This window comes from Lepus europaeus, chromosome 11 (assembly GCF_033115175.1).
Source record: "Lepus europaeus isolate LE1 chromosome 11, mLepTim1.pri, whole genome shotgun sequence".
Taxonomy (NCBI): domain Eukaryota; kingdom Metazoa; phylum Chordata; class Mammalia; order Lagomorpha; family Leporidae; genus Lepus; species Lepus europaeus.
In genome coordinates this window covers 70,944,811-70,971,212 of record NC_084837.1, presented here as the reverse complement: position 1 = coordinate 70,971,212, position 26,402 = coordinate 70,944,811, and the positions used below count along the sequence as shown (strand labels likewise).

At 39.8% G+C, this 26,402-nt stretch overlaps 1 protein-coding gene across 4 annotated transcripts in view; it reads right to left on the bottom strand.

Annotated features, from left to right (window-relative positions):
- Positions 1-26,402, bottom strand: part of GALK2 (galactokinase 2) — a 139,619-nt gene that overhangs the window by 104,113 nt on the left and 9,104 nt on the right. Inside the window, exons 1-2 of one of the 4 annotated variants that reach the window (XM_062205874.1) lie at positions 19,970-20,143; positions 7,799-7,887 (exon numbers count right to left, since the gene is read on the bottom strand). The exons of 1 other annotated variant lie outside the window; for it this stretch is intronic. In XM_062205874.1, the coding sequence (XP_062061858.1) occupies positions 7,799-7,887; positions 19,970-20,022 (142 nt within the window). In that variant the 5' untranslated portion in view covers positions 20,023-20,143. Of the gene's footprint in view, positions 1-7,798; positions 7,888-19,969; positions 20,144-26,402 lie in introns of those variants that run through there. 2 more of the 4 variants (XM_062205875.1, XM_062205877.1) reach the window with 2 other exon arrangements.

The following is a 26,402-nucleotide window of genomic DNA, read 5'->3' as shown; positions in this document are numbered from 1 at the left end:
CATTTTCTTCCCCTCTCCCACCCTCTGCCAGGATATCTGAGCCGGAAACTTCTGCTAGCCATAAGTATATCAATCATAAGTTTCTGTTAATTTATGGATATCTTTAAATCTTAAAGTTTTATTTCTCCAATTTCTAATTCATGATGATTTTCAAATATTTATGTTATGTGGAAAACTGTATGAGCATAAAGCAAGTATCTCCTTTTTCAGTTTCTCTTTTGTTACCTTTTTGAAAATGAACAGAGGAGGGGAATATTATATTCTTAGACTTGTATCTACAAGTCATATTGAGTCTGTTAAAAATTAATTAAAATAAAAATGAAAAATGAAAAAAATTTTTTAAAGAAAATGCACAATCAAAGCTTTTAGCTCATTCTCCCTTATATTCACATTATTTGAGTTTCACTCTTCCTACAGCTTCCTATTGGTTTTAGTAAGCCAATGAGCTTACTAAAGGTAAAGACTTTGCTTAGCTTTGTTACCTAACAAAATGTCTAGCAAATTAGATTGGCACTTATAAACTGTGTTAAATGTGTTAGACTAGGAAAAAAAAAGCCAGAAAAAGAATATGCAACCTGAACTTTTATATAAAACAATTGTCTCTTTAGCTTTTCATGCTAACTGTTCCATGACTCATCAACAGGGATTTTTTTCTATTATATTATAATGTCTTCTCCAAGTTGCCATTAAATTCAAGGCTATTATTCATAAGATTTAAACAGAAAATAGCAAATTCAAGAAAGACAGCCTAGCCAAGCCCTGAAACATATATTTATATCTAATTGTTACTAGGGCAGATATCAGTCAACTAAGAAATAGAAAATTAACAGAAGACAATTCAACTGCATAATTATATTTTAAATAAACATTATTCTACAGATTACAGGCAACAAGTTTTTGTTTCCATATTGATTTGTTCTTTTATGGATTAAAAATAGCAGCTAAAGTAGTTTTCAAAGTTATCTTTTATACCAACTACCTTCAAAAAGACAATAATGGGACATGTGCCCTAGTAGTCAAGACTCTGGTTAAGATGCCCACAACCCATATTAGAATACCTGCATTTGATTCCTAGCTCCAGCTCCTGATTGCACCTTCTTGTTAATGTATACCCTGGAAGGCAGTGATGATGGCTCAAGTAATTGGGTTCCTCTACCCATGTGGGAAACCTGGATTGAGTTAGGCTCCTGGTCTCTGCCTGGCCCAGTCCCCTGCCATTTGGGCATTTGAGGAGTGAACCAGCAGATGGGAGCTCACTGTTGTGCTCTCGTTCTCCCTCTCTCTCTCTCTCAAATAAACAAATAATTCAAAAAGACAATGACATGAAACAAGTAAATGTATTCAAATAAGCTGAACTCTAGGGAAACATTCAGATTCTGTTAGGGAGGTTGCAGCACAGATGGCAGCCTTCTGAGAATGAATAATTCCTCCCATAGTCAAAACTGGTGAAAACAAAACAAAAACAAAAACACCACCCTGGGTGAGGAATAGGGAGGAAGTAGGAATTTCCCAAGAAAATAAAACAAAAGGCAAGGAAAGATAATAAAATATAATAATCCTTTTAACAGAGATTAAAATTCTTTTTCCCATGAACTAACTATATTGAAAACACTTAGAAACCTCCCCCTTTTAAAATTAGAAAATAGTCAAGTACCTTACTAGAAGAAGAATTTCATCATGAAAACCCTTTGCTTGGAATCACTGCCCCCAAAACCAAGTGCACCCTGGCTCTGCCTGAGGAAGGTGCTTCTCTGCAGTGCCCTGCTACACAGGGCAATGACCACGGATCTTCTTTTTTAATATTTATTTTATTTATTTGAAAGACAGTCAGGTCTCCCATCCACTAGCCCACTTCCCAAATGCCCATAACAGCCAGCTTCTTGTTAATGTAGACCACAATGACTGAAGTAATTGGCTTCCTGCTATCCATTGTGTGAGATCTGGATTCAGTTTCTGGCTCTAGGCTTTGGCCTGTCCCAGTTCCAGATGTTGTGGCTGTTTGGGGTGTGAAACAGCAGATGAGAGAGCTCTCAGACTCTGTTCATCTGTCTCTCTAATAAAAAGAAGAGTGGAAATTTTAAAAATTGGGGTTTTTTTGATCCTCCTTTTGTCTTCTGAACTCTTCTCAGCTCCCCCATCCCATTTTTTTTCTTGATACAATTTTTTTTCTTATCCTGCAGGTCATCATTCATAACTTTACTCAAGTCCCTTCAAGTCAGGATAAGCACCCTTCCTATAAACTTCTATCACACCATTTTTCTCTACGAAAATTTTAAAATATAATAATAAGAAAATAAATTTATAAAATATTTTAGTTACAGATGCCTTTGCTGAAATGAAATCTTATATGGACATGAAATAAGAAAGAAGATAAATAATATGCTCCTTTTACTGAGCCCATGGCATGACAGGCACCCTACTCATAATAGCAGTCCTTGAGCAAACTGCAAGGAATCTCCTGGGCTTTGCAGAACCCAATACAGAAGCATGCTATCAAAATGTTAAGAATTCCATCTTAATTGTCATTTGGCTGTAACTTTTGTGAGGGGAGGGACTATGCCTTTTTAGTCTCACCATGGCTAGCCACACCTGCCATATAGAAGATATATAACAATTCTACTAAAAAGAAGAATGGATAAAAGACCCCCTTTGAGCCGGCGCCACGGCTCACTAGGCTAATCCTCCGCCTTGTGGCGCCGGCACCCCGGGTTCTAGTCCAGGTTGGGACACCAGATTCTGTCCCGGTTGCCCCTCTTCCAGGCCAGCTCTCTGCTGTGGCCAGGGAGTGCAGTGGAGGATGGCCCAAGTGCTTGGGCCCTGCACCCCATGGGAGACCAGGAGAAACACCTGGCTCCTGCCATTGGATCAGCGCGGTGCGCCGGCAGCAGCACGCCTACCGTGGCGGCCATTGGAGGGTGAACCAACGGCAAAAAGGAAGACCTTTCTCTCTATCTCTCTCTTTCACTGTCCACTCTGCCTGTCAAGAAATAAAAAATAATAAATAATAAATAAATAAAAAAGACCCCCTTTGGGTAAAATCTCAACTTCTATGTAGCACTTGAAACATGCCTATTCTTGACATGGTCTTCTCCTCAGCTTCCAAGATACCATTATGGTGGTCAAGTTCAAGCACCACCTTGATGAGTAAAAGGACAAATGGATGGTATTATTTCTAGGTATGTCTGTGAAGATGTTTCTAGAGATTGACATGTGAGTCAGTGGGCTTGGAGAATGCCTTCCTTCAGTGTGGGGAGGCACCATCTAATTGGCTGTGGGACACAGATAGAACAAAGAGGCAGAAGAAAGGCCCATTTGAACTCTCTCTCTCTCCTGAAGCTGGGATACCCTTCTTCCCCTCCCCTTGCACAGCAGAATTCCAGATTCTCCAGCCTTTAGACTCTGGGATTTGTACCAGTAATCCCCAGATTCAAGCCTTTGGTCTTAGACTGAGTTACACATCAGCTTCTCTGGTTCTGAAGGCTTCAGATTGGATTGAGCCAAACTATTGTCTTTTCCTGGTTCTGCAGAGCTTGTAGATAGCATATAGTGGGACTTCTTGCCTCCAAAATTTTATGAGCCAGTTCCCCTAATAAATCCTCTCTCATATGTCTCTATCTCTATACATCTGTCCATATATCCCATTGATTCTGCTTCCCTGCCATCCTGGTTTTCTTCCTTCTGGCTTGGCCTTTCATCCTCATTCTCTCTGTGGGGCTTATTTCCTGCCCTTCTGTTAAAAGTTACTCTTCTTAAGGCTCCCTTCCTCAGAACTTTGCATTTTTCATCTATACATTTTCCCTTAGCAATTTAACTTATTCTAAGAGCATCAGTGATCAGGTATATACCATTGACCCAAACCTGTATCTTCAGCCCCACATTTCTTTCAACAAGCTTCAAAATACATATGCAAAGGCTGCTTTTAGATAGCCAAAGGCACTTCGAATTTACATTTAAAAAGACTCCTAATATTCTTCTCCAAACCTACTCCTCTCCTAGGAGTTCCTGTCTTAGCAGACAGTGCCACTATCTACTCTGTTGCTCAAACATGGAACTCATCACTCAGTCCTTGTCTCATATACAAAACAACAACCAAAAAACAAAAAGTAATATACAATTGATTCTTCTACATTGTAATGTTTATTGAGCCCATGAATTTCTTTCTATCTCCACTCCCCGCCCTCCCCACTCTCAATCCTCATATCACAATCCAGCCATATTTAATGACTTACACTCTCAAAGTTATGCCAAACTATCGCTTCTCGGCCTTTTGGCTAAGATCAAGTGCAAAGTTATGCCAAACTTTGAATTGGCTCCAGTTATTGCACTCCCGTCCCCTCTAAGTAGAATGCCTCTCTCCTTACCCCATACCCTTTCCTTCATCCAAAAAATTCTCATTAAGAGTTTAACTTTGCAGTCTCATCTTCCTGGGGAAGACTTCACTACCCTCTTCATTATTTGAGCCAGTTTTCCATTGTTCCTGCTTCTGTATGAAGCACAGCCTACTATATCTTCCTCAGGCACAGAAATACAGTTGGAATGATTCCAACTAGAAGGGGAAACTGGGCAGACAGACACCTTCACTGATGGACCGTTCAATGAAAGAAAGAAATCTGTAAGATAACCAATAACTAATCAACAGTCTGTTATTAGACTCCATCTAAATATGAATAAAGTTTGCTTGTGAATCTAAATTAGGAATCGTGAAGTAGGTAAGACTGATATCAACGGAAACTAAAAGGATGCACAGAGATGTAGGTATAGGTCCAGTAAGAGTCACAAACAGAAGGCCCACTTTACAAGGCAGTAAAAAATAAGAGAGTAAGCATCCAGAATAAAGAGTAACAGAGAAAATAAAGAGTAACATTTGGTAGAATCATGAATATCTAGAAAAAGTATGAAGATAAGCAAAGGAAGCGTATGCAGCTAACTACCTTATGGGACAGAACTACAGCAAAGATCTACAATTTTTTTGCTGCTTAATTTTTTAGCACTGCCTCTAATTTAGTCTAAGTTTCCATGAGGCCCAGCTGTATTTTGGCTCCTGTCCTTATAAGGCCGTTGTCTCTCCCTTATTACTACACATACAAAAACATATATATGTTTGTACATGAACTGGTCAAATTAGTCCCTTTGTTCTAGTTGGGCTCTTTTGGTTGTGAAGAAAAATTAAAAATTTACATGAGGATGATTCCTATATGTTTGATTTCCTACAGTATCTTTCAAATAGAACATAAAACCCTAATTGTACAGTTTAGTGAAGCAATTCTACCAAAGACTGAATGGTGTATTTATTACACAAAGGGGTCTAGTGATCTAGATTAATGAAAAAATGAACTCTACAGTATACCACCTAACAGAATGTAACATTCACTTCTCATAACAGAGTCATCTGAACAAGTCTCAAAAAATAGGCAGATGGCCGGCACCGTGGCTCACTTGGTTAATCCTCCGACTGTGGCACCAGCATCCCATGTGGGTGCTGGGTTCTAGTCCCAGTTGCTCCTCTTCCAGTCCAGCTCTCTGCTGTGGCCCAGGAAGGCAGTGGAGGATGGCCCAAGTCTTTGGGCCCCTGCACTTGCATGGGAGACCAGAAGGAAGCACCTGGCTCCTGGCTTCGGATTGGTGCAGCGCACCGGCTGTGGCAACCATTTGGGGAGTGAACCAAGGGAAGGAAGACCTTTCTCTCTTTCTCTCTCTCTCACTGTCTAACTCTGCCTGTCAAAAAAAAAAAGAAGAAGAAGAAGAAGAACAAAAAATAGGCAGAAATTGGTCATGTGGACTAGGATATAGGCTAAAGGTTTCAGGTGGAGGAAAGAACATGAGGAAAAGCAAAAATGGAATAGTAGGAAAAAATACGATTCAACTCAACCCCTCCAACATTAAACAGATGTATTCTACATAAGTGAACCCAGAAATAAGATAAATATTCTTCAAAGATTTAAGGGTCAGCTGGCAGCCACCTGTTCTTTATGCTCTAGATCTACACGGGAACTGCCCACCTAAGTCATCTCCCTAGGACCTTATGCCTTAGGGAGACTCAAGGAACAACCAGAGGAAGCTTCTGTTCCTGCTCTTCTGGCAGCCAAAACAAACATCCAGACCATGCAGCGCAGGATATAGACTGTTCTGGAGTGATGGAAATGTTCTATATCAGTGCTGTCCAATACAATAACCACTAGCCAAATGTGGCTACTGAGATTGAAATGTGGCTGGTGAATTTTAAATTTTGTTTCAGTTTAATTAACTAAGTCACATGTGGCTACAGGCAACTGCAACAGAAAATATATATGATCATATCCTCAGTCAAAGTAGGAATTTTCCATTGCTTCTTCAAAGAAGACATCATGGCCAATACCTTCAGTAATATATCCTCATTGGCCTTAATAATGGCTCTCATTATAAATAACACAGGCACAACTTGGTAAAAACAACTCTGCATGTAAAGTACATATATTTCTGAAATCCACTTAGATCCAGAATAAATTTAGAAGAAAAACAGGATCTAAATGTCCTCTAAGTAACATTCAACTCAACAATGCCTATGACAAAAATTCCAATGGTAAGAATCTTGCTGATCAGAAATAAAGATATTTGTAAATGCAAACATTGTTCCTAGCTCCTAAGTTGGCCACCTCCTAATAAACTTTTAGAAAACATTCATTATTTATTTGTTTGTCTGTCTGTAAGGCAAAGAAAGATAGAGAGAAATCTTCCATCTGCTCATTCACTCCTCACTAGCCAGGGCTGGGCCAGGCTGAGGAAATGAGCTAGGACACCATCAAGGTCTCCTACCTGGGTGGCAGGAGTCCAAGTACTTGAGCCATTATGTGCTGTTTCTTAGGCACATTACCAGGAAGCAGCATTAGAAGCAGAATAGCTGAGTGGTACTCAAACCAGCATTCCAATATGGGATGGGGATGTCCCACCATGTCACAGTGCTGGCTCCTAATAAACTTTCTCTCCATTAAGACCATGGCATCACTGTCTGGCTTTCCAATGCACGTGGGCAATGAAGCTCTTATTGGCTCAGTAACAGTAATACATAATGACAACTGAATATGCTGTTCTTACCCAATGTTTCTTTGTAATCAATCTGGCTATAATATTGAAAAATTTGAAATGTTTATGTATATTTAAAGAAAACTGTTCCTTAAATTCCAACTTAGCTGTTGTGAAGTCATTAAAATAATCATGAATACTGGAAATGGAAAAATATTTATGATCAGTTAAATGAAAAACAGAATAATGTTACATAGCTACAACTATATCAATTTTATTTATATATGAAGATGGACAAAAAATTATAGGCAAAAATGTTAAAAGGCTATGCTATTTATTTCTAAAAGGAAGTAAAACTCAAAATACTTCACAGAAGAAACAAAGATAAATCCATCTAGAAATCTGAGAAATGTGGGCCACACTTATAAAGCAAGGAATCTAAGCTTTCCAAATGTTCCTCTGACTCATGATTCAATATAAACCCAGTAAAATTATTACCACAGTCTAAAATTTTAACCTGTGGCATAGCAAAATATATTCATCCTCCATTAAAAAAATATTAACATCTAGATTTCAACAAACTTACAGATTTAAAAAACAAATGGACAAAATTAATGTTAGTAACTTGGATTGAGAAAAACAGAATTAAAGTGTGTTTCTTATGCAAAAGTATATCTTACTATTAGTGGATGTATGTAAAATATTCTATTTTAGAAAAATTAAGAAAGAAATACATTAACAAAAATTTGGGTCTTACCAAAGGAAGAGGAAAATGTTTAAAAAGAAACTTTTGAAATACCTATTATATTGACTCTTCCTGGGGCTCGAACATAAAATTTGGGAGAGGATCCAAACTTGGAGATAAACATCTCCTTCAGCTTCAGCAATCTGAAAACAAGAGTAGACTATTTCATAATACCATTTAATAGAAAATACCATATAATACCATATAATGGAAAATCCAGAAGATACACATACAACTCACATTTCATGTACCTCTCAACATTAATTACTCCAAAAAAAAAAAAAGGTAAAATCTTTAGTGATAAACCTCTGGAAAACCCCAGGACAATAATATCATAACCTCCTAAATGACATAAGGTGTAGTTAAGCACACTAAAGAATTAAAATGTTAAGGCAAGGGGGAAAAAAATCCTGCATTTATGAAGAATGTAACTTTCTGTATGTTTAATATTCAAGGCAGAATCTCTTTATACTAAAGAAGTAGCACAGGATATGGTATATTTGTTTCCTAAAGATGCCATAACAAAATACCACAAATTGAATGGCTTAACAGAAATGCATTGCTTCACCATTCCACAGGCCACAAGCCTGAACTCAGGGGTCAACAGGGTTGTACGCCTTTGAAACCTGTAAAGGAGACTCCTTCCTTCCTCTCCCTCCCTTCTGGTAGATGTCAATCCCTGGCACTCTTTGGCTTAGACCTGCATCACTCCACTCTCTGCTCCTGGCATCTCCCTGTGTCTCTGCTTTTCATTCTTATGAGGATACCAGTTACCTTGGATAAGACCCACCTCATCTTAATTTGCTCACATTTGCAGAGATAGTAGTCCAAATAAGGTCACATTCTAATGGGTTTTATTTATTTATTTATTTTTTTTTTTTTTTTGACAGGCAGAGTGGACAGTGAGAGAGAGAGAGACAGAGAGAAAGGTCTTCCTTTGTCGTTGGTTCACCCTCCAATGGCTGCTGTGGCCGGCGCACCGCGCTGATCTGAAGCCAGGAGCCAGGTGTTTCTCCTGGTCTCCCATGGGGTGCAGGGCCCAAGGACTTGGGCCATCCTCCACTGCACTCGTGGGCCACAGCAGAGAGCTGGACTGGAAGAGGAGCAACCAGGACAGGATCCGGCGCCCCGACCAGGACTAGAACCCAGTGTGAGGGTGCCGGAGGCGGAGGATTAGCCTATTGAGCCACGGTGCTGGCCTCTAATAGGTTCTAAATGGTCATGAATTAGGGGGTTATGCCATTCAACTCATTACAAGCAGTTGAATGAAAACTAGTCTAGGTATTATGAGACCACAGGCATAATTCCAATAAAGCCTCTAATTCAATGCCAGTATGTTAAATTGTTCTCCTTCAACCTATACTCTAAAATTCAGGAATTTGAGTTAGTCAGTCCTCACAGGCCCCTTCCAGATCTAAAATGCTTATAAGAGATTCAATAATTTACACTGTCAAATCATCTCTGGTCAAACAACTTCCACTGTCTGTAGTCCTATATCATACTGTGTATAGATAAAAACACCAGGGCAGGAGCAGACATTTCACATAGTAGTTAAGACACCACCTGGGACGTCAGCATCCCATATCAGAGTTTCTGTGTTCAAATCCCATCTCTGCTCCAAATTCCAGCTTCTTGCAAATGTGAACCATGGAAGGCAGTAGGTAATGGATGAAGTGGTTGGATCCCTGTCACCAATATGAGACCTGGATAGAGTGCCTGGCTTCTGGCTTCAGCCCTGGACTAGCCTTGACTGTTGCAGGTTTGTGGAGAGTGAACCAATAGATGGAAGATTCTCTCTCTCTCTCTCTCTCTCTCTCTCTCTCTCCATCTCTGCCTTTCTAATAAATAACTTAAAATAATTTTAAAATACCAGGATAGTTAACATTTATTAAAGCCTACTATATTTAGGAAATTAATGAATGAATTAGTCTTAGACATTAATTAGTTGCAAGAAACCCACACGTAAAAGAAAAAAGATAAATTTTTTACAATGATAGAAATGTTTGTTGAATCTTGCTGGAAGTTATTCAAACAGGCCTCCTGGTAATAGAACAAGATCAAAAACCTTATAGAAAAATGCATGAAAGATATGAACAAAAATTCATAATAAAAGATTACTGAAAGGGGCCAGCTTTGAGGCATAGTGGGTAAAGCTACCACCTGTGCAGTCAGCATCCCGTATGGGCACCCATTCATGTCCTGGCTATTCCACTTGGAATGTAGTTCTCTGCCTGGGAAAAGCAGGGAAGGATGGCCCAAGTACTTGGGTCCCTGCTATCCATGTGAGAGACCTGGATGAAGCTCCTGGTTCTTGGATTCGGCCTGGGTCAGCCCTGGCTGTTGTAGCCATCTGGGAAGTAAACCAGTGGTTGGAGGATATCTATCTTTTTTTTAAATTTTTTAATTTTTTATTTCATAAATGTGAATTTACAAAGTGCAACTTTTGTATTATTGTGGCTTCCCCCCCAACCTCCCTCCCAGGAGGATATCTATCTTTATCTCCCTCTCTCTGTGTAACTCTTTCAAATAAATAAATAAATCTTTTTTTAAAAGATCATTGTAAAATACCAAAACATGGAAAGATTTGCACCTAACTTACAAATGGAGAAATACAAATTAAAATTACATTGAGATACTATCAGATTGGTGAAAATTAAAAAGTTACATTGGGGTTCAGTGCCACCCCTCAAGATGTCTACATCTTATATCAGAGTATCTGGTTCAAATCCTGGCTACTCTGCTTCTGATCTACCTTTTTGATAATGTGCCCAGGAGGCAGCAAGTGATGCCTCAAGTATTTCAGTTCCTACCTCCCTTGGAGGAGAACCAAATGGAGTTCCTGGCTCCTGGCTTCCACTTAGTCCAGATCACCTGTTGTGGGCACTTGGGGAGTGAACCATCAGATGGAAGATGTCTTTTTCTGCCCTCACCCATCCCCAGGATTCCCTTCCTCTCAATTAAGTGAATGAATGAATGAACAAATAAAATTATAAAAATAATTCCCTTCCTTAATTTTAAAAAAGAAAGAAAGTAGGAAACGAGAGCTCCTTAAAGAAATGGCTGATTCCAGAGCTGGGCAGAGAAAGTACAAGACTTTATAAACCTACAGCATCTTGCTATGCCAGACAGTAAGGAAGTACCCAATGATAGCCATGAGTCAGAATGACCAGGAATCCACCTGAGGAAATCTGGAAAACCTAAGTACCAAAATAAAAAAAAAAAAAATAATGCTAACAGAATATAATCCATAGATTAAAAATAAAAATCTATGAGTCCATACTGATACAAAGGGAAAGCACTTCTTCACAACAGAATATTAACTAATAAATGTAAAAAAAGTATGAAAAAATTAGAAAGTCACATTTTGTGATCATCAAAGCAATAACCAATTCAGGCATAAATGGATGCTAAAGCTGTAAATGAAAGTTTGATAAGAAATACAATAGTAAAGGACAGGTGTTTGGTCTACTGGTTGAGTTGTAAGTTAGGATGCCCTCATCCCACATAGGAGTTCAATTGGGTTCAATTCCCAGTCCCAGCTTCTGACTCAAGCTTCCCTCCAATGTTGATCCTGGGAGGCAGCAGTGATAGTTGAAGTAAGTGGGTTCCTAGCAGCCAGGTGAAAAACCTGGATTTTGTACCTGGCTCCTGGCCCAGGCTCCTGGCACCAGTCCCATGCAGGCATTTGGGGAGTGAACCAGTAGGTGCAATCTCTCTCAAAAAATAATTTTTTAAAAATACTTTATTTTCAGGCCGGCGCCGTGGCTCACTAGGCTAATCCTCCGCCTTGCGGCGCCAGCACACCGGGTTCTAGTCCCGGTCGGGGCACCGGATTCTGTCCCGGTTGCCCCTCTTCCAGGCCAGCTCTCTGCTGTGGCCTGGGAGTGCAGTGGAGGATGGCCCAAGTGCTTGGGCCCTGCACCCCATGGGAGACCAGGAGAAGCACCTGGCTCCTGGCTTCAGATCAGCGCGGTGCGCCGGCCACAGCAGCCATTGGAGGGTGAACCAACGACAAAGGAAGACCTTTCTCTCTGTCTCTCTCTCTCACTGTCCACTCTGCTTGTCAAAAAAAATAAAAAAATAAAAAAAAATACTTTATTTTCAAAAGAAGCATTTTCTGCTGTTTTACTAAGTAGTCTCAGAAAGGAAATTAATAACAGCTCAGGGCCTCAAGGAATATGTATCTAGCAGAAGAGGAAGCTAAAAATTACAATATGGGGTACAATACAAATGATAAGACAGTTGAATACAGTTCTTTAGGAGCAAAGACCATTAGCCCCTATTGTTGGAGAATTTGAGTGGTAAAATAAATCAAAAAGAGGTCTCTCCAAAGAAGCAATGATTGAAATGAAATGGAGTGAAGGATTCTAGGCAGTGGGCATGAAAAGGCCCAGCAAGCTGCATTCAGAAAACCACAATTAGCGCCTGGGGATGTGGCATAGTAGGCTAAGCCTCTGCCTGTAGCACAGCATCCCATATGGGCAACGGTTAGTGCCCCAGCTGCTTCTCATCCAGTCCCGCTCCCTGCTGATAGCCTGAGAAAGCAGAAGAAGATGGCCCAAGTGCTTGGCTTCCTGCACTCGTGTGGGAGACCAAGAAGAAGCTCCTGGCTCCTGGCTTAGAATGACCTTGCTCCGGCTGTTGCGGCCATCTGGGGAGTGAACCAGCAGATGGAAGACTTTTCTGTCTCTTTCACTGTCTGTAACTCTACCTCAAATAAATAAATAAAATCTTAAAAAAATAAAAAGAAAACCACAATTAGAGTTTCAATAAACACAAACAGAGCTTAAATAGAGAAAGAGGGGAGAAGAGCTAGCAGGGTTATCAAGCCCTAAATCTTAAGGGTTTTATTCAAGAGTGATTTAGAAGTTTGTGGGAAAATGCATTTAAAAGACAATGTTCATTTTTAAGAAATTTTTTGAGGTTCCCTCATATGCCATGTCTGGAAACTTATCTTTTAACATATACACAGTGGATGTGAACAGATGTTTAAGGATGGAGTGGTATCATCAATTTTGCATTTAATAAATTTCACTGAGTAACATATAGAAGGGTTGCAAAACCAAAGAAATCTAACAGAAAAGCTAGAGAGAAATGCTGAGACCACTAGCTGTGGAGATAGAAAGGGGTCATAGTAAATTGAGATGATAATTAAAATATCAAATCCATAGGAGTTCGTGACCAATTGCCTGTGGGAAAGAGGAAGATAAGGATGATAACTTCCAGTTTTAGGGTTTAGCTAACTCTGCTAGTCTAGATGCAGATTAAAATCATATGTAGATGAAATTCATATATAGAAAATTATATATAAACTCCTGAACTTGAATCCTTATTAATTAGCTTTTATAAGCACTGCAAATACAAAGTAACGTGCTAACATCAGAGTTGGAATGAGATTTCTAAAATGTGTTTTAGTGAAAACATTCTGAGTGATTAAACCTTGTGTCATTTTTCCCAGAGGACCTGAGGATAACAGTTTGTTCACTTAGAACTGTTCCATCACCAAGAAGCTTGCTATAAAGCACTTCTACCTTTTAAATTCAGATGCATGCAGGCTACAAAACAAAATAATGGGAGCATTTTTCTCTAAGAACAGAAAGCACTGAAGTGCACGGGAGCTTTCTAAATGTCATACTTAATCCCCTGATAATGAAGCAGTGTGGTTATAATGAGAGCAGTTAGTACTTTTACCTCTGGGATTCCAACAGCGAGACTCAAAGTCTTAGGGGCCAGTGCCATGGCTCACTTGGCTAATACTCCACCTGCAGTGCCAGCATCCCATATGGGCGCAGGGTTCTAGTCCCAGTTGCTCCTCTTCCAGTCCAGCTCTCTGCTGTGGCCCAGGAAGGCAGTGGAGGATGGCCCAAATGCTTGGGTGCCTGCACCCATGTGGGTGACCGGGAGGAGGTGCCTGGCTCCTGGCTTCGGATCAGCGCAGCATCAGCCAAAGCGGCCATTTGGGGGGTTAACCAACGGAAGGAAGACCTTTCTCTCTATCTCTCTCACTGTCTAACTCTGCCTGTCCAAAAAAAAAAAAAAAAAAAAAAAAAAAGACTCAAAGTCTTAAAGTCATAACTGAAAGTATGCCCAAAAAAGAGTGCAGTGAGCATTCCTTTTTCTTTTTTTTTTTTTTAACTTTTATTTAGTAAATATAAATTTCCAAAGTACAGCTTATGGATTACAATGGCTTTCCCCCCCTATAACTTCCCTCCCACCCGCAACCCTCCCATCTCCCGCTCCCTCTCCCATTCCATTCACATCAAGATTCATTTTCAATTACCTTTATATACAGAAGATCTATTTAGTATATATTAAGTAAAGATTTCAACAGTTTGCACCCACACAAAACATAAAGTGTAAAATATTGTTTGAGTACTAGCTATAGCATTAATTCACATTGAACAACACATTAAGGGCAGAGATCCTAAATGAGGAGTAAGTGCACAGTGACTCCTATTGTTGACTTAACAAATTGACACTCTTGTTTATGACATCAATAATCTCCCTAGGCTCTTGTCATGAGTTGCCAAAGCTATGGAAGCCTTTTGAGTTCTCCGACTTCGATCTTATTTCGACAAGGTCATAGTCAAAGTGGAAGTTCTTTCCTCCCTTCAGAGAAAGGTACCTCCTTCTTTGATGGTCTGTTCTTTCTACTGGGATCTCACCCGCAGAGATCTTTCATTAGGTTTTGTTGTTGTTGTTGTTGTTGTTTTGTTTTGTTTTTTTTGTTTTGTTTTTTTTTTTGCCAGAGTGTCTTGGCTTTCCATGCCTGAAATACTCTCATGGGTTCTTCAGCCAGATCCGAATGCCTTAAGGGCTGGTTCTGAGGCCAGAGTGCTGTTTAGGACATCTGCCATTCTATGAGTCTGCTGTGTATCCCGCTTCCCATGTTGGATTGTTCACTCCCTTTTTTATTCTATCAGTTAGTATTAGCAGCCTTTTTCTTTTTAAAAAACTATTTATTTGTTTGAAAGATAGACAAAGACAGCAATCTCCCATCCCCTCAGATGGCAGGGTCCCATGTACTTGAGCCGTCACCTACTGTCTCCTAGTGTGTGCATTAGCAGGAAGTTAAAATTGGGAGCAGAGCCTGGACCAAATCAGACATTCAGATATGGGATGTGCACATATCAAGCAAATCCACTGGGCCAAATGCTCACTCCAACAATGAGCATTTTTGATAGGAAATTAAGAGCTCCTACAAAAATCATACTGTTGAGGGAGCTGAATAGGAAATAGAACAGCTGGTACTCAAACTGACACTCATATGGCATGCAGTGGTTTAACCCATCGCACCACAACACTGGCCCTGGAAACACTAATTTTTTTATTTTTATTTTTTGATTTTTTTAAGGTGAACAAATTTCATGTATTTCATAGATACAGATTCAGGTACATAGTGATACTTCCCACCTTCCCTTCCCTTCCACCCATACTCCCACTCTTCCTCCTCCATCCTCTTTTATTCTGTCTCTTAATTTTCACAATGATATACCTTCATTTTATTTTATACTCATAAGATTAACCCTATACTAATTAAAGAGCTCAACAAATAGTAACAAGAAAAAAACACTGTTCTTCAACATTAGAGACAAGTGCTGTAAAAAATCACTGAATCTCAAAATGTCAATTTCACTCCTATCATTACATTTTTTGGTACTCTATTAGTTACCACAGATCAAGGAAAACATATTTGTCTTTTTTGGACTGGCTTTTTCACTAAAGTATAATAGTTTCCAGTTGCATCCATTTTGTTGCAAGACAGGATTTCATTTATTTGTTTATGTGTGAGTAGTATTCCATGCTATATATATAAAACACAATTTCTTTATCCAGTCATCAGTTGATGGACATATGGATCAATTCCATATTTTAGCTATTGTGAAATAAGCTGCAAAAAACATGGAAGTATAAGTCACTCTTTCATATGCTGATTTCATTTTATTTGGGTAAATTCCCAGTAGGATGGCTGGGTTATATGCTAGACCTATTTTCAGTTTTCTGAGGTATCTCCATACTGTCTTCCACAATGACTGTACTAGTTTACATTCCCACCAACAGTGGATTAGAGTACCTTTTTCCTCACATCCTCATCAGCATTTATTGTTGGTTGATGGCTGAATAAGAGCCATTCTAACTGGGGAGAGATGAAACCTAATTGTGTTTTTGATTTGCATTTCCCAGATGGCTAGTGATCCTGAGCATTTTTTCATGTGTCTGTTGGCCATTTGAATTTCCTCTTTTGAAAAATGATTGTTCAAGTCCTTTGCCCATTTCTTAACTGGATTTTTTGTTTTGTTGTTGTTGTTGAGTTTCTTGGGCTCTTTAGTCTGCAAATATTTTCTCCCATTCAGTTTGTTCCCTCTTTACTTTGTTTACTGTTTCCTTTGCAGTTCAGAAGTTTCTCAGCTGGATGTAATCCCATTTGTCTATTCAATAACACTAACTTTTTTTTTTAATTATTATTTTTTTTTTTGACAGGCAGAGTGGACAGTGAGAGAGAGACAGAGAGAAATGTCTTCCTTTGCCGTTGGTTCACCCCATGGGAGACCAGGATAAGCACCTGGCTCCTGCCATCAGATCAGCGCGGTGCGCCGGCTGCAGCGCACGGGCCATGGCGGCCATTGGAGGATGAACCAACGGCAAAGGATGACCTTTCTCTCTGTCTCTCTCTCTCACTGTCCACTCTGCCTGTCAAAAAAAAAAAAAAAAGTGTTATTGAAGCCGGCACTGCGGCTCAATAGGCTAATCCTCCACCTCCGGCGCCCTCACACTGGGTTCTAGTACCGGTTGGGGCGCCGGATTCTATCCCGGTTGCCCCTCTTCCAGGCCAGCTCTCTGCTATGGCCCGGGAGTGCAGTGGAGGATGGCCCAAGTCCTTGGGCCCTGCACCCCATGGGAGACCAGGAGAAGCACCTGGCTCCTGGCTTCGGGTCAGCATGATGCGCTGGCCGCAGCGGCCATTGGAGGGTGAACCAACAGCAAAAAGGAAGACCTTTCTCTCTGTCTCTCTCTCTCACTATCCACTCTGCCTGTCAAAAAAACAAAAAACAAAAAACAAAAATGAAACGAAGTTAATTAAGATTTTAAGAAAAAGAAGTTGTAATGGTAAAAAACAGAAACTGTAGACAGGCTAAGCAGAAGAATGAAAAGAGTTGCAGAAAAAATTAGTGAACAAGAAGAAAAGGTGAAAGCAGAAATTGAGACCAAAATAACAGCTTTTTGGAAAACAAAAATGGGGGCTCTACATATCAAAATCCATGACATGGGACCAGCATTGTGGCACAGTGGGTTAAGTCACAGCCTGTGACACCAGCATCCAATATGAGTGCCAGTTCAAGTCCCAGCAGCTCCACTTCCAATCCAGCTCCCTGCTAATGTGCCTGTACTCTTGTGCCCAAGTGGTATTAAGACATAGACAACCTAGCAACATCTTTTTTGCAAGCCCATTTAGGAACTATCAAAATTTTAAGTCCATTTCCATGAATTATCCTCAAAAATATTTGCACAAATGCTGAAAGATATATATAGAAAGATGTTTATTGCAGCATTATTTCTAAGAGTGAAAACTTGGATATCTAAATGTACCAAATAGTGAAGCAGCTGCATAATAATGGTATTCACACTACAAAATAATCCCAGCCTTTAAAAAGTGAATTATATCTATATGAACTGTTTAAGCCAGGATCTCTGAGAAAGAGGAAGTGAAAAACGTAGATTTCACTTATGTGAATAAGCAATTTTTGTAAAAAAATAAAAAATAAAAAAGGAAAAGAATGATTTTATAAGATTCAAACCAAATGTTTAACTTCTAAGAAGGGAAGTAGGAATTGGCAGCACAAGGTTGAAATCAGAGACAACAGTGAGAAAAGGAACTGCAGGATTTTCAGGTTTCATTGAGTGTATTTTTAAAGCATCCAAATCTTTAATACTGAGAATGTGTTCAGTGTCACCTAGCCAGCTCAGTTGCAGGAACATGAAACTTCTAAAAATGTATCCATAAAGCATGACATACAGCACCATTATTCATGAAAGCCAGATAATAGAAGCAACCTAAAGGCTGATAAGAGGATAAAGAAAATGTAGCACATCCAAACAAAAGAATATCATTTAACCATGAAGTGGAGTAACATCCTGATAAATGTTACAACACAAATGAGACCTTGGAAACATTATGCTAAGTGAAACAGTCACAAAATAATACACTTATTATATCATTGCATTTATCAGCAATGTCAAGACTGACCAAACCTATATATAGAGAAAACAGATTAATGGTTGCTTAGGAAACAGGGAGCACAGAATGGGGAGCTCAGGGGTGACAACTTAGGGATGTCAGGTTCCTTTTTAGTATGAAAATACTAAAAAACACAGGTAAATTATATGGTATGTGGATATCAATAAATCCACTGGAAAAAATAATAATAATCAACTATTTAAAACTTAATCGTTAAGAAAAGAGAAGAAATAAGTTACCACTACTAAGAAAGCAAAGAAAGTTAGAACAGGGGAATTTGAAATCTAACAATACAGATAACATGCAGGAGTGGGATGCAGAAATAAAACATTACAACATTCATCTCAACGTGATTTTTATATAAAGAGAACAAAAAAGAAATTGTTTTTATTGAAATGCACAGTGTAACAAGTGCCTTTACTCAGAGGATCACGCACCCTGTGAAGGTGAAGAGGCATCCTGAAGACAGTAGGAGTTCCACAAGGAAATAGACTGACCTAGGGGCCTCATGTCTTCCCTTTCAGCACACTGCAACACGTGACCTGTTAGGTGGGTCTGCAGATTGCTATTTAGATTGAACAAGACTCACCCCTCGTAGAACTGTTAAGTGGCTTCCCAAGATTCTTGCAAACAAAAACATTGCTTGAAGCTAAGGACTGCCTTGCAAGCACAAGTGAAATTAGCAGAGCTTATCTGAATACTGTTATGATCTCTTCTGTGGCTAGCATAGGACAGCAAATAGCAACACTTAATGTTTACTGCATGAGTGAATATAGTAAAAATCATGAGAGGCAAGAAAGGATACCAAGAAATTTAGTAAAGAATTCTTCACTTTGAGAACATGTGACTGTACTTGTTACCACCACCCACTAGCTCCTACAGCCTAACTATAAAAATATAAAACAGAAACACATTAGAAATATATACATGAACACATTCTATGTAATTAAAAAAAAAAAGACTGAACAACAAGGGGCTGAATTGTTTTCATGTAACAAGTTCCTCATGGGTCTTATTTGAAGCATGTCTTTTTTTTTTTTTTTTTTTGTCTTTAACAATGTATCCTAATTCATTCAAATATACAAGGACAAAGAAGTATGCAAAGACCTCCAGAGAATACATTAAAACATTCAAAGATATTAGAAACAGTCCAAGGCTCACTGTTCTCTGTAATTTAAAAAATGATAACTAAAGGCACATTTTGCTTACTTAAGCATGAAAGAACATTTCAAGTTAGAGTACAATATTATCCACAGTCACATGATGGAAATAAATCGGGAAGCAAGAATTGCTTAAGGAGTTGATGTTAGAGGAAAAAGCTAACAGGAAAAGCAAACAAAAAGCACATTAAAAAAGAGTGTGAGTGAGGAAAAGCAAAGAGGGACAGGAGCCAACCTCAGAAAAGTCCCTGGGCTAGTACAGCAATGAGACTTCCTTCTAAGAGGTTTCGGTCCTACAAATTAGAACAAAGTATTCCTACAAAGTGTCTGCAATTCATGAGATTCTCCACCAGACAACACTAAACTATTACCTATGCTGTAGCTAGGGACTTGTAGTAAATTCATTCCAGGAGAGACAGCTCAAATATTCCCGGGTATTTTTTTTTTTTTAAAGAGTGCAGAGACCTAGGCGTTAGTGTGTTTGTTTTCAATAAATACTCATAATTAGAGAGGAGACTTTTTAAAATACTACCAATCAGCAGGTATGACAGAGAAGGATTTCAGAGCTGATCTGGGCATCTGTACCAAAGAAAAGAAAAAGAAACCCCACTCATGAGCAATACGCCCAATCCTCCACAGCAATCCCAGGCGGAAACTGATGCATGGTCTTTCTTGCAAGCCTAGTCACGCGGCCAGACATAATCCCAAGGACACTGTTTGCGTCCTGGTGGGGGGAAGGCAGGACCTCGGGGACGCAGTCAAATCGTGGACCCTACCTGCACCTGCACAACTAGGCAGTCCCAAAGCAGGGAATCTCCCTTCCCCCACCTGGGATGTTCTGCAACCTGGATTCGACGCATGGCAGGGCCTTCCGTTGCCATATTTCTCTAGATCTTTCTTTCTTCTGCAGCTTCCAGTGGCAAAGCACAGCAATCACGAGGTATCTGCCAGGAGCCGCTTTCTTCCGGATGACACGGACCCTCAATCTGCGGAAATCCTGCAGCTGCGCTGAGGTGGCCACTCCAGCGGGCTCCGCCTCTGACTCCTCCTCCCGGATCTCCCAGCCGGAACGCGCTCCCTGCAGCTTTCAAGTTCAGCCGCGGCCCTGAGCTCCGGGCGGTAGGAACTTGTGGGATCCCCTTCCCCTGGCACTAGGGATAAGGAGGTTTCCTTCTGCACTCTGGGAATGTCTAAGGACAAAATTACAACCAGGCCCACACACACCTTCTACATCTGATCGCAGGCTTTTTTTTTTCTCCTTAATGTCCAATAACTATGCATTAAACAATACTAAAATGTTTAGCTTTGCTTCTTGTGAGGATTATTCCCAAATCAAACTATATAAAATTGATGTAGCATTTGATTAGTGGATGGGGGTGAGGGGAGAAACACATATCTTTCAATTTGCAAGAACCCTTAGCATCCAGTTCAATCCCTTTATTTTTCTTGTCTAGGAAAATCCCAGATGCTTTCTAAAGAGGCACAATATTACCCCACATCGCCCTACTATATTACTGTCTTTTCTTCACAATTCTCAGAATATCGCAAAGCACCCTGCCAGGTAACTTTCTTATATATGTACTGTCTTTCTTACCACCTCCACCATCATTGCTACTAAAAGGTGAGCAACATGACAGCAGGAGCTGGGCATCTCCAGCCCTCAAAACAGTACCCAGCAGATTGGTTTGGTTTTTAAAAATTTTTTAATTTTATCCTTTTTAAAATTCTATTCTATTCTACAGGCAGAGGGACCGACAGAGCTCCATCTCCTGGTTCACTCACCAAAAGCCTGCAGCTGCCAGACTCGACCAGGCTGAAGCCAAATGTCAGGAATTTATTTTTTTTTTAACTTTTATTTAATGAATATAAATTTCCAGTATACAGCTTATGGATTACAATGGCTTCCCCTTCCCATAATTTCCCTCCCACCCGCAACCCTCCCCTCTCCCGCTCCCTCTCCCCTTCCATTCACATTAAAATTAATTTTCAATTCTGCTTATATAAAGAAGATCAATTTAGTATATATTAAGTAAAGATTTCAACAGTTTGCACCCACATAGAAACACAAAGTGAAACATACTGTTTGAGTACTAGTTATAGCATTAAATCAAAATCTACAGCACATTAAGGACAGAGATCCCACATGAGGAGCAAGTGCACAGTGGCTCCTGTTGTTGACCCAACAAATTGACACTCTAGTTTATGGCGCCAGTAACCATCTTAGGCTGTCGTCATGAGTTGCCAAGGCTATGGAAGCCTTCCAAGTTTGCCGACTCTGATCATATTTAGACAAGGTCATAAAAGACAGGGTGAGGATAGTAACCAATGATCCTAAGAGTGGCATTTACCAGGTCTGAACAATTATACAGCATTAAGTGGGGAAGAGGACCATCAGTACACATAGGTTGGGAGTAGAGCCATTGGTGGTAGAGTAGAGGTTATGATTACAAAGGAATGAGGCCCAAGTGTACTAGACAGGGTCTAGAACAAAGGACAGAGTCATTATTAGAGGAGCTAAGAAAGGTGTTGTCTAAGCTACAATTAAGTTTTCTGATTGAGAGGCAAATAGAACCTGATAGAAGGGGCTTGATAATAATCTGGTGGGCTTTAGGCCTTGTAAGTTAAGAGGCCCAGACCTATCTATCTCTTCACATGGCGTATATCCTAAGGGAGGTGTGAACCTCCTAGGGGAAGGCACTCTGTTGACTTTCATTACTTGGCTGGCCTGGGAGGAGAGCTGGCCAGGTAAAGGCAGGGGGCATCTCTAACAAGAAATTTACAGTTCTGCCTGCAATGTTGCTGACCCTACTTGACCATCCCCTCAGCTGCAGTGGTCACTTTGGAAGTTGGGCTGAGTGAAGGGCTTTTCAGCTTGGAGCCAATAAGATCTGTGGCTCTGACCTGGGCATCCTTCGAGTCCAGGGCAGGTCCATTTCCAGTGACCCAACTCTTGGCAGAGCTGCCAGGGCTCTTCACAAGCTGACTTCTGCTGAAGCCCAGACTTACCACATTGAAAGCCACTGCAGTGGACTGGCCTGTTGGGTCTCCTTGAGGGCAGATCACCGTACAGATCAGCCATTAATAGGCCTGCCACCCATTGCTTCTGATGCCTAGCTTTCTTTTCCTCCTGGTTTGTGTTAAAGCAGACCAGATGATGCAAGTCAAGGGAGTGCCCATGTCCCATCTCTAATCTTCGGTGGCCTGAACTACAAGTCTATAGTCACAGGCATGTTCTGTAGTAGTTTTTCTAAGGTAGACAATGCCCATGAGGAAAATTATATTCTCACTTTAAAACTTTCTTTCCCTTTGGTCTGAAAGGGAGGTTTTTTTTTTTTTCTACTTACTGTATACTTCGCTGATGGCGATGTGAATCTAGCTATGAGATTATTATTTAAGCTCTTATTTTGGCTATGCTATTACAGAAAAATGTTAGCCATCTCTTATAAGGTCTAAAGATTAAATTGTGCGTCCTACAGATTCCTTCATAATAGAATTAATTCCCTACCTTGAAGAGAATAGAGAAATGAAAGAACAAGTTGGGCTTAGAATAGAGAAATGAGGGAGCAAGTCCTAGATCACTTGCTGAAAATAGCAATATTACATGAATACTTAGCAAACCGTTTCAACCCTTAGATAAGCACTTAATAAAACATTTACCAGAAGGTCCAATGCCTTCTATAAATTTTAAGAATCATGTATTTGAAAACACCTCTTAAATATCTAAGATGGCTTTTAGATAAGATTGTCCATAAATTTAAGCTGCTAAAATCAATCAAAGATACATTTTAATTTGTGGGACCTGAATCTGTGTATCATATGTTTTAAACTTGTTGGTAGAAAGAAACTAAAAACATTTTAATGGTTGTGCTTAAATTTACTGGTTAAACAAATGTCAGGAATTTAATCCACGTCTGTCATGTGGATGGCAGAGACTCAAGTATTTGAGCCCTTACCTGCTGCCTTCGAGGGTGCACATTAACAAGAAGCCAGGATTGGGAGTGGAGCCAGGATGCATAGCTGTTAAGGGATGTAGACATGTCAAGTGGTGTCTTAACCATTAGGCCAAACATCCACCCTCAAAATGATTTTTAATAAATGGACAAGAAAAGCTGAATGAATGAATGAAAGGTGAAGTGACATGCTCTTCAGCAGCAAAACTCAGATTCAAATTCAAGTCTATTAATTCTCAATCTAGTGCATTTTGTACCTTGGAATACTAAGACTAAACCTGAGGAAAGGCAGCTGGCAATCCAAGTGTTTGTAGACTCCCTAAATGAGGAAGTTTGGGCCCACATGCCATGTTAGTCTGTTTTCTGATGCTATAACAAAATACCTGGGATTGGATACTTTACAGAGAAAAGAGATTTAGCTCACAGTTTTGGAAACCCAAAGTCCAAGATTGAGTAGCCTCACCTATTTAGCCTCTATCACAATGGCAGCAGCATACTAGAAAGATTCAGGGGTCAGGCTCCCACTTTTTAAGCAACCCATCCTCAGGATAATTCACTCTCTCAGACATCTATACCTTCCCAGGGAAATATCCCCAGTATTACCTCTCACTAGACTCCAACTCCTAAAGGTTCCACTACCTTCCAACATTACCATATTGGGGACCAAGTTTCCAATTCATGAACATTTTAGGGAGACACACTCAAATCATATCCAAACCATAGCAATGTTCAACACAGTAGGGACAGTAGCATAACTTAGAGAGATTCAGTAAGTTACCCCTCCAGAATCTCTAAGTGTATGTCAGCAGGTAGGGAAATGGAGGCCAAAGAGCAAATCAACAATACCAAAGTATAGCCAAAGAGGGGCAATCTCTTGGCACATGTAGGGATTCAGCTTGACAGAACTACAGACATTTTGGTCATAATCACCATCTTGCCCTATAGGAAACTCTGAAAGCCAGCTCAAATCTTATGGGATAAACAAAGCCAGCTGGCCATATCTTGCCCAGTCAAATCCTGGAATATTCCTTATCTAACGCCTGACATATCTACATTTCTTTAGAAAGTTCAGGGTGCACTTAGGTTAACTATGGACCACCTTTGTCTAGCTTGACATAGAAACCACCTTGTACTGACTGGGAGCACACACGTCCATTTCATTTGTGTTCACCTGAGACCATACTTCCGTCCATAAACCCCCTCAACAAATTACATTCTTTGTCATCTTTAAATTATCCTTTCTCCAGTTTTTGAGCATTGCTTTTGGCAGTCAATTGTCATACACCAGGTTTTTCTGAAACAGTATCTATTGAGTTACTACTGTCAATCGTACTTGGGGCCAGAGTTATGGGTCAACAGGTTAAGCCACCACCTGCAATGTCAGCATCCCATAGGAACACCACTTCAAGTTCCAACTACTCCACTTCTGATCCTTCCTTGCTAATGTACATCACAAAGCAGAGAAAGATGGCCTAAGTAGGCCCCTGCCACCTACATAGGAGACATAGATAAAGATCCTGGCTCCTAGCTTTGGACTGGCCCAGCCCCAGTCATTGCAGCCCTTTGGGGGAATGAACCAGCAGAGGAAAGCTGTGTGTGCGCACGTGTGTGTGTGCGCACGTGTGTGTGTCTGCAGCTTTCAAATAAATAAATACATAACTTTTAAAAAAAAAATGGTACTTCACAAAGTTATTTCTGGTCTCAGAGCTGCCTTCTCACTATTACTTTGCCCTCTCCATTATCATTTTCAACTGAATAAATTATATCTTCTCTTTTTGAACTCCAATAAACCTCAGTATAATGATCATTGTGGCTTAATCATCCTTGTCAATCCTTGTACATAAGTTTGAACAGGGAGAGATTCTAAGTGAGACAAAATGTAAAATGTTTAGGAATCACTAAATTTGGAAAAGGATAGGATATTTTTTATTCAGACATATTTTTAATTTATTCTCATACACTGCTTAACTATAACCACATTTTAAAGCTTTGAAGTAAACTTATTTTATACAGGGTTAGAAAATGAAAACAATGACTATGGAAACTCTGATTCGTAAAAGCATACTTCTTATTGATGAGTATTTGGTGACCAAACATTAACTTTGCTAAATGAAACAAACACCAAATCATTAGTTTCTATCTTGGATACATTTCTATTACATTATCAACAGGGCTGATGCAGACTGGGAAGCAACTTATAGGGCAACTAGTAAAACATCCTTTTTTGAAAGAATTTGCCCAAAGTAAAAAAGCATAGTGGACCTGAAATTAAGACCCAGGTCTCTGGTATCCTAGCCCAGAGGCCATACTACTTTTGAATGTACGGCCTTTGACAAGGCCCCAGCTTAAAAGCAAATAATAGTCCCCAAATTAAAACGTGTACATTATAATTTTCATAAAACATTGTTCCTAAAATAAGCTACTATCAAACCACAATAGAATCCCAAAGAGATAACAAAAAACAAAATTAGCATCACTCTTTTTTCCTATCTTCTTTATGCCAAGCACCTTGCAAAGTAAATGCTACACAAACACACACAAACACACGTTATTAACTCTTTAAATCTTCACAACAATCATTATGGGATAGAAAAATATTCAATTTTAAAAATATAGTCTTTTGGTTCTTATTAGACATCTTTCATAATGAAAATATTAAAAATATTTTTTTTCAAAATTATCTATTTGAAAGCTGGTGTTAAAGAGAGAGAGAAGGAGAGACAGAGAGTAAGATCTTCCACCAACAGGTTCACTCCCCAAATGGTTACAATGGCCAGGGTTGGGCCAGGCTGAAGCCAGGAGCCAGGAGCTTCCACTGAATCTCCCACGGGGGTGTAGGAGCCCAGGCACTTTGGCCATCTTCTACTGCTTTTCCGAGGTCATTATTAGAGAGCTTTATCAGAAGTGGAGCAACCAGGACTCGAACTAGTGCCCATATGGGATGATGGCATCATAGGCAGCAGATTTACCTGCCTTACCACAATGCTAGCCCCAAGAATATAAATTTCACATTATTATTATTTTCAAAACTCTCAGACTTCTCAGTTTATTTTTTGCATGAAGGTACATTTACAATAAAGTTTATAGTCTAAACTGTAAACTAACAGATGGTATATCATGATAGATTCTTTTTTTTAAAAGATTTATTTATTTATTTGAAAGTCAGAGTTACACAGAGCAAGAAGGAGAGGCAGAGAGAGAGAGAGAGGTCTTACATCCACTGGTTCACTCTCCAATTGGCTGCAATGGCACTGCGCCAATCTGAAGCCAGGAGTTAGGAGCTTCCTCTGGGTCTTCCCACATGGGTGTGG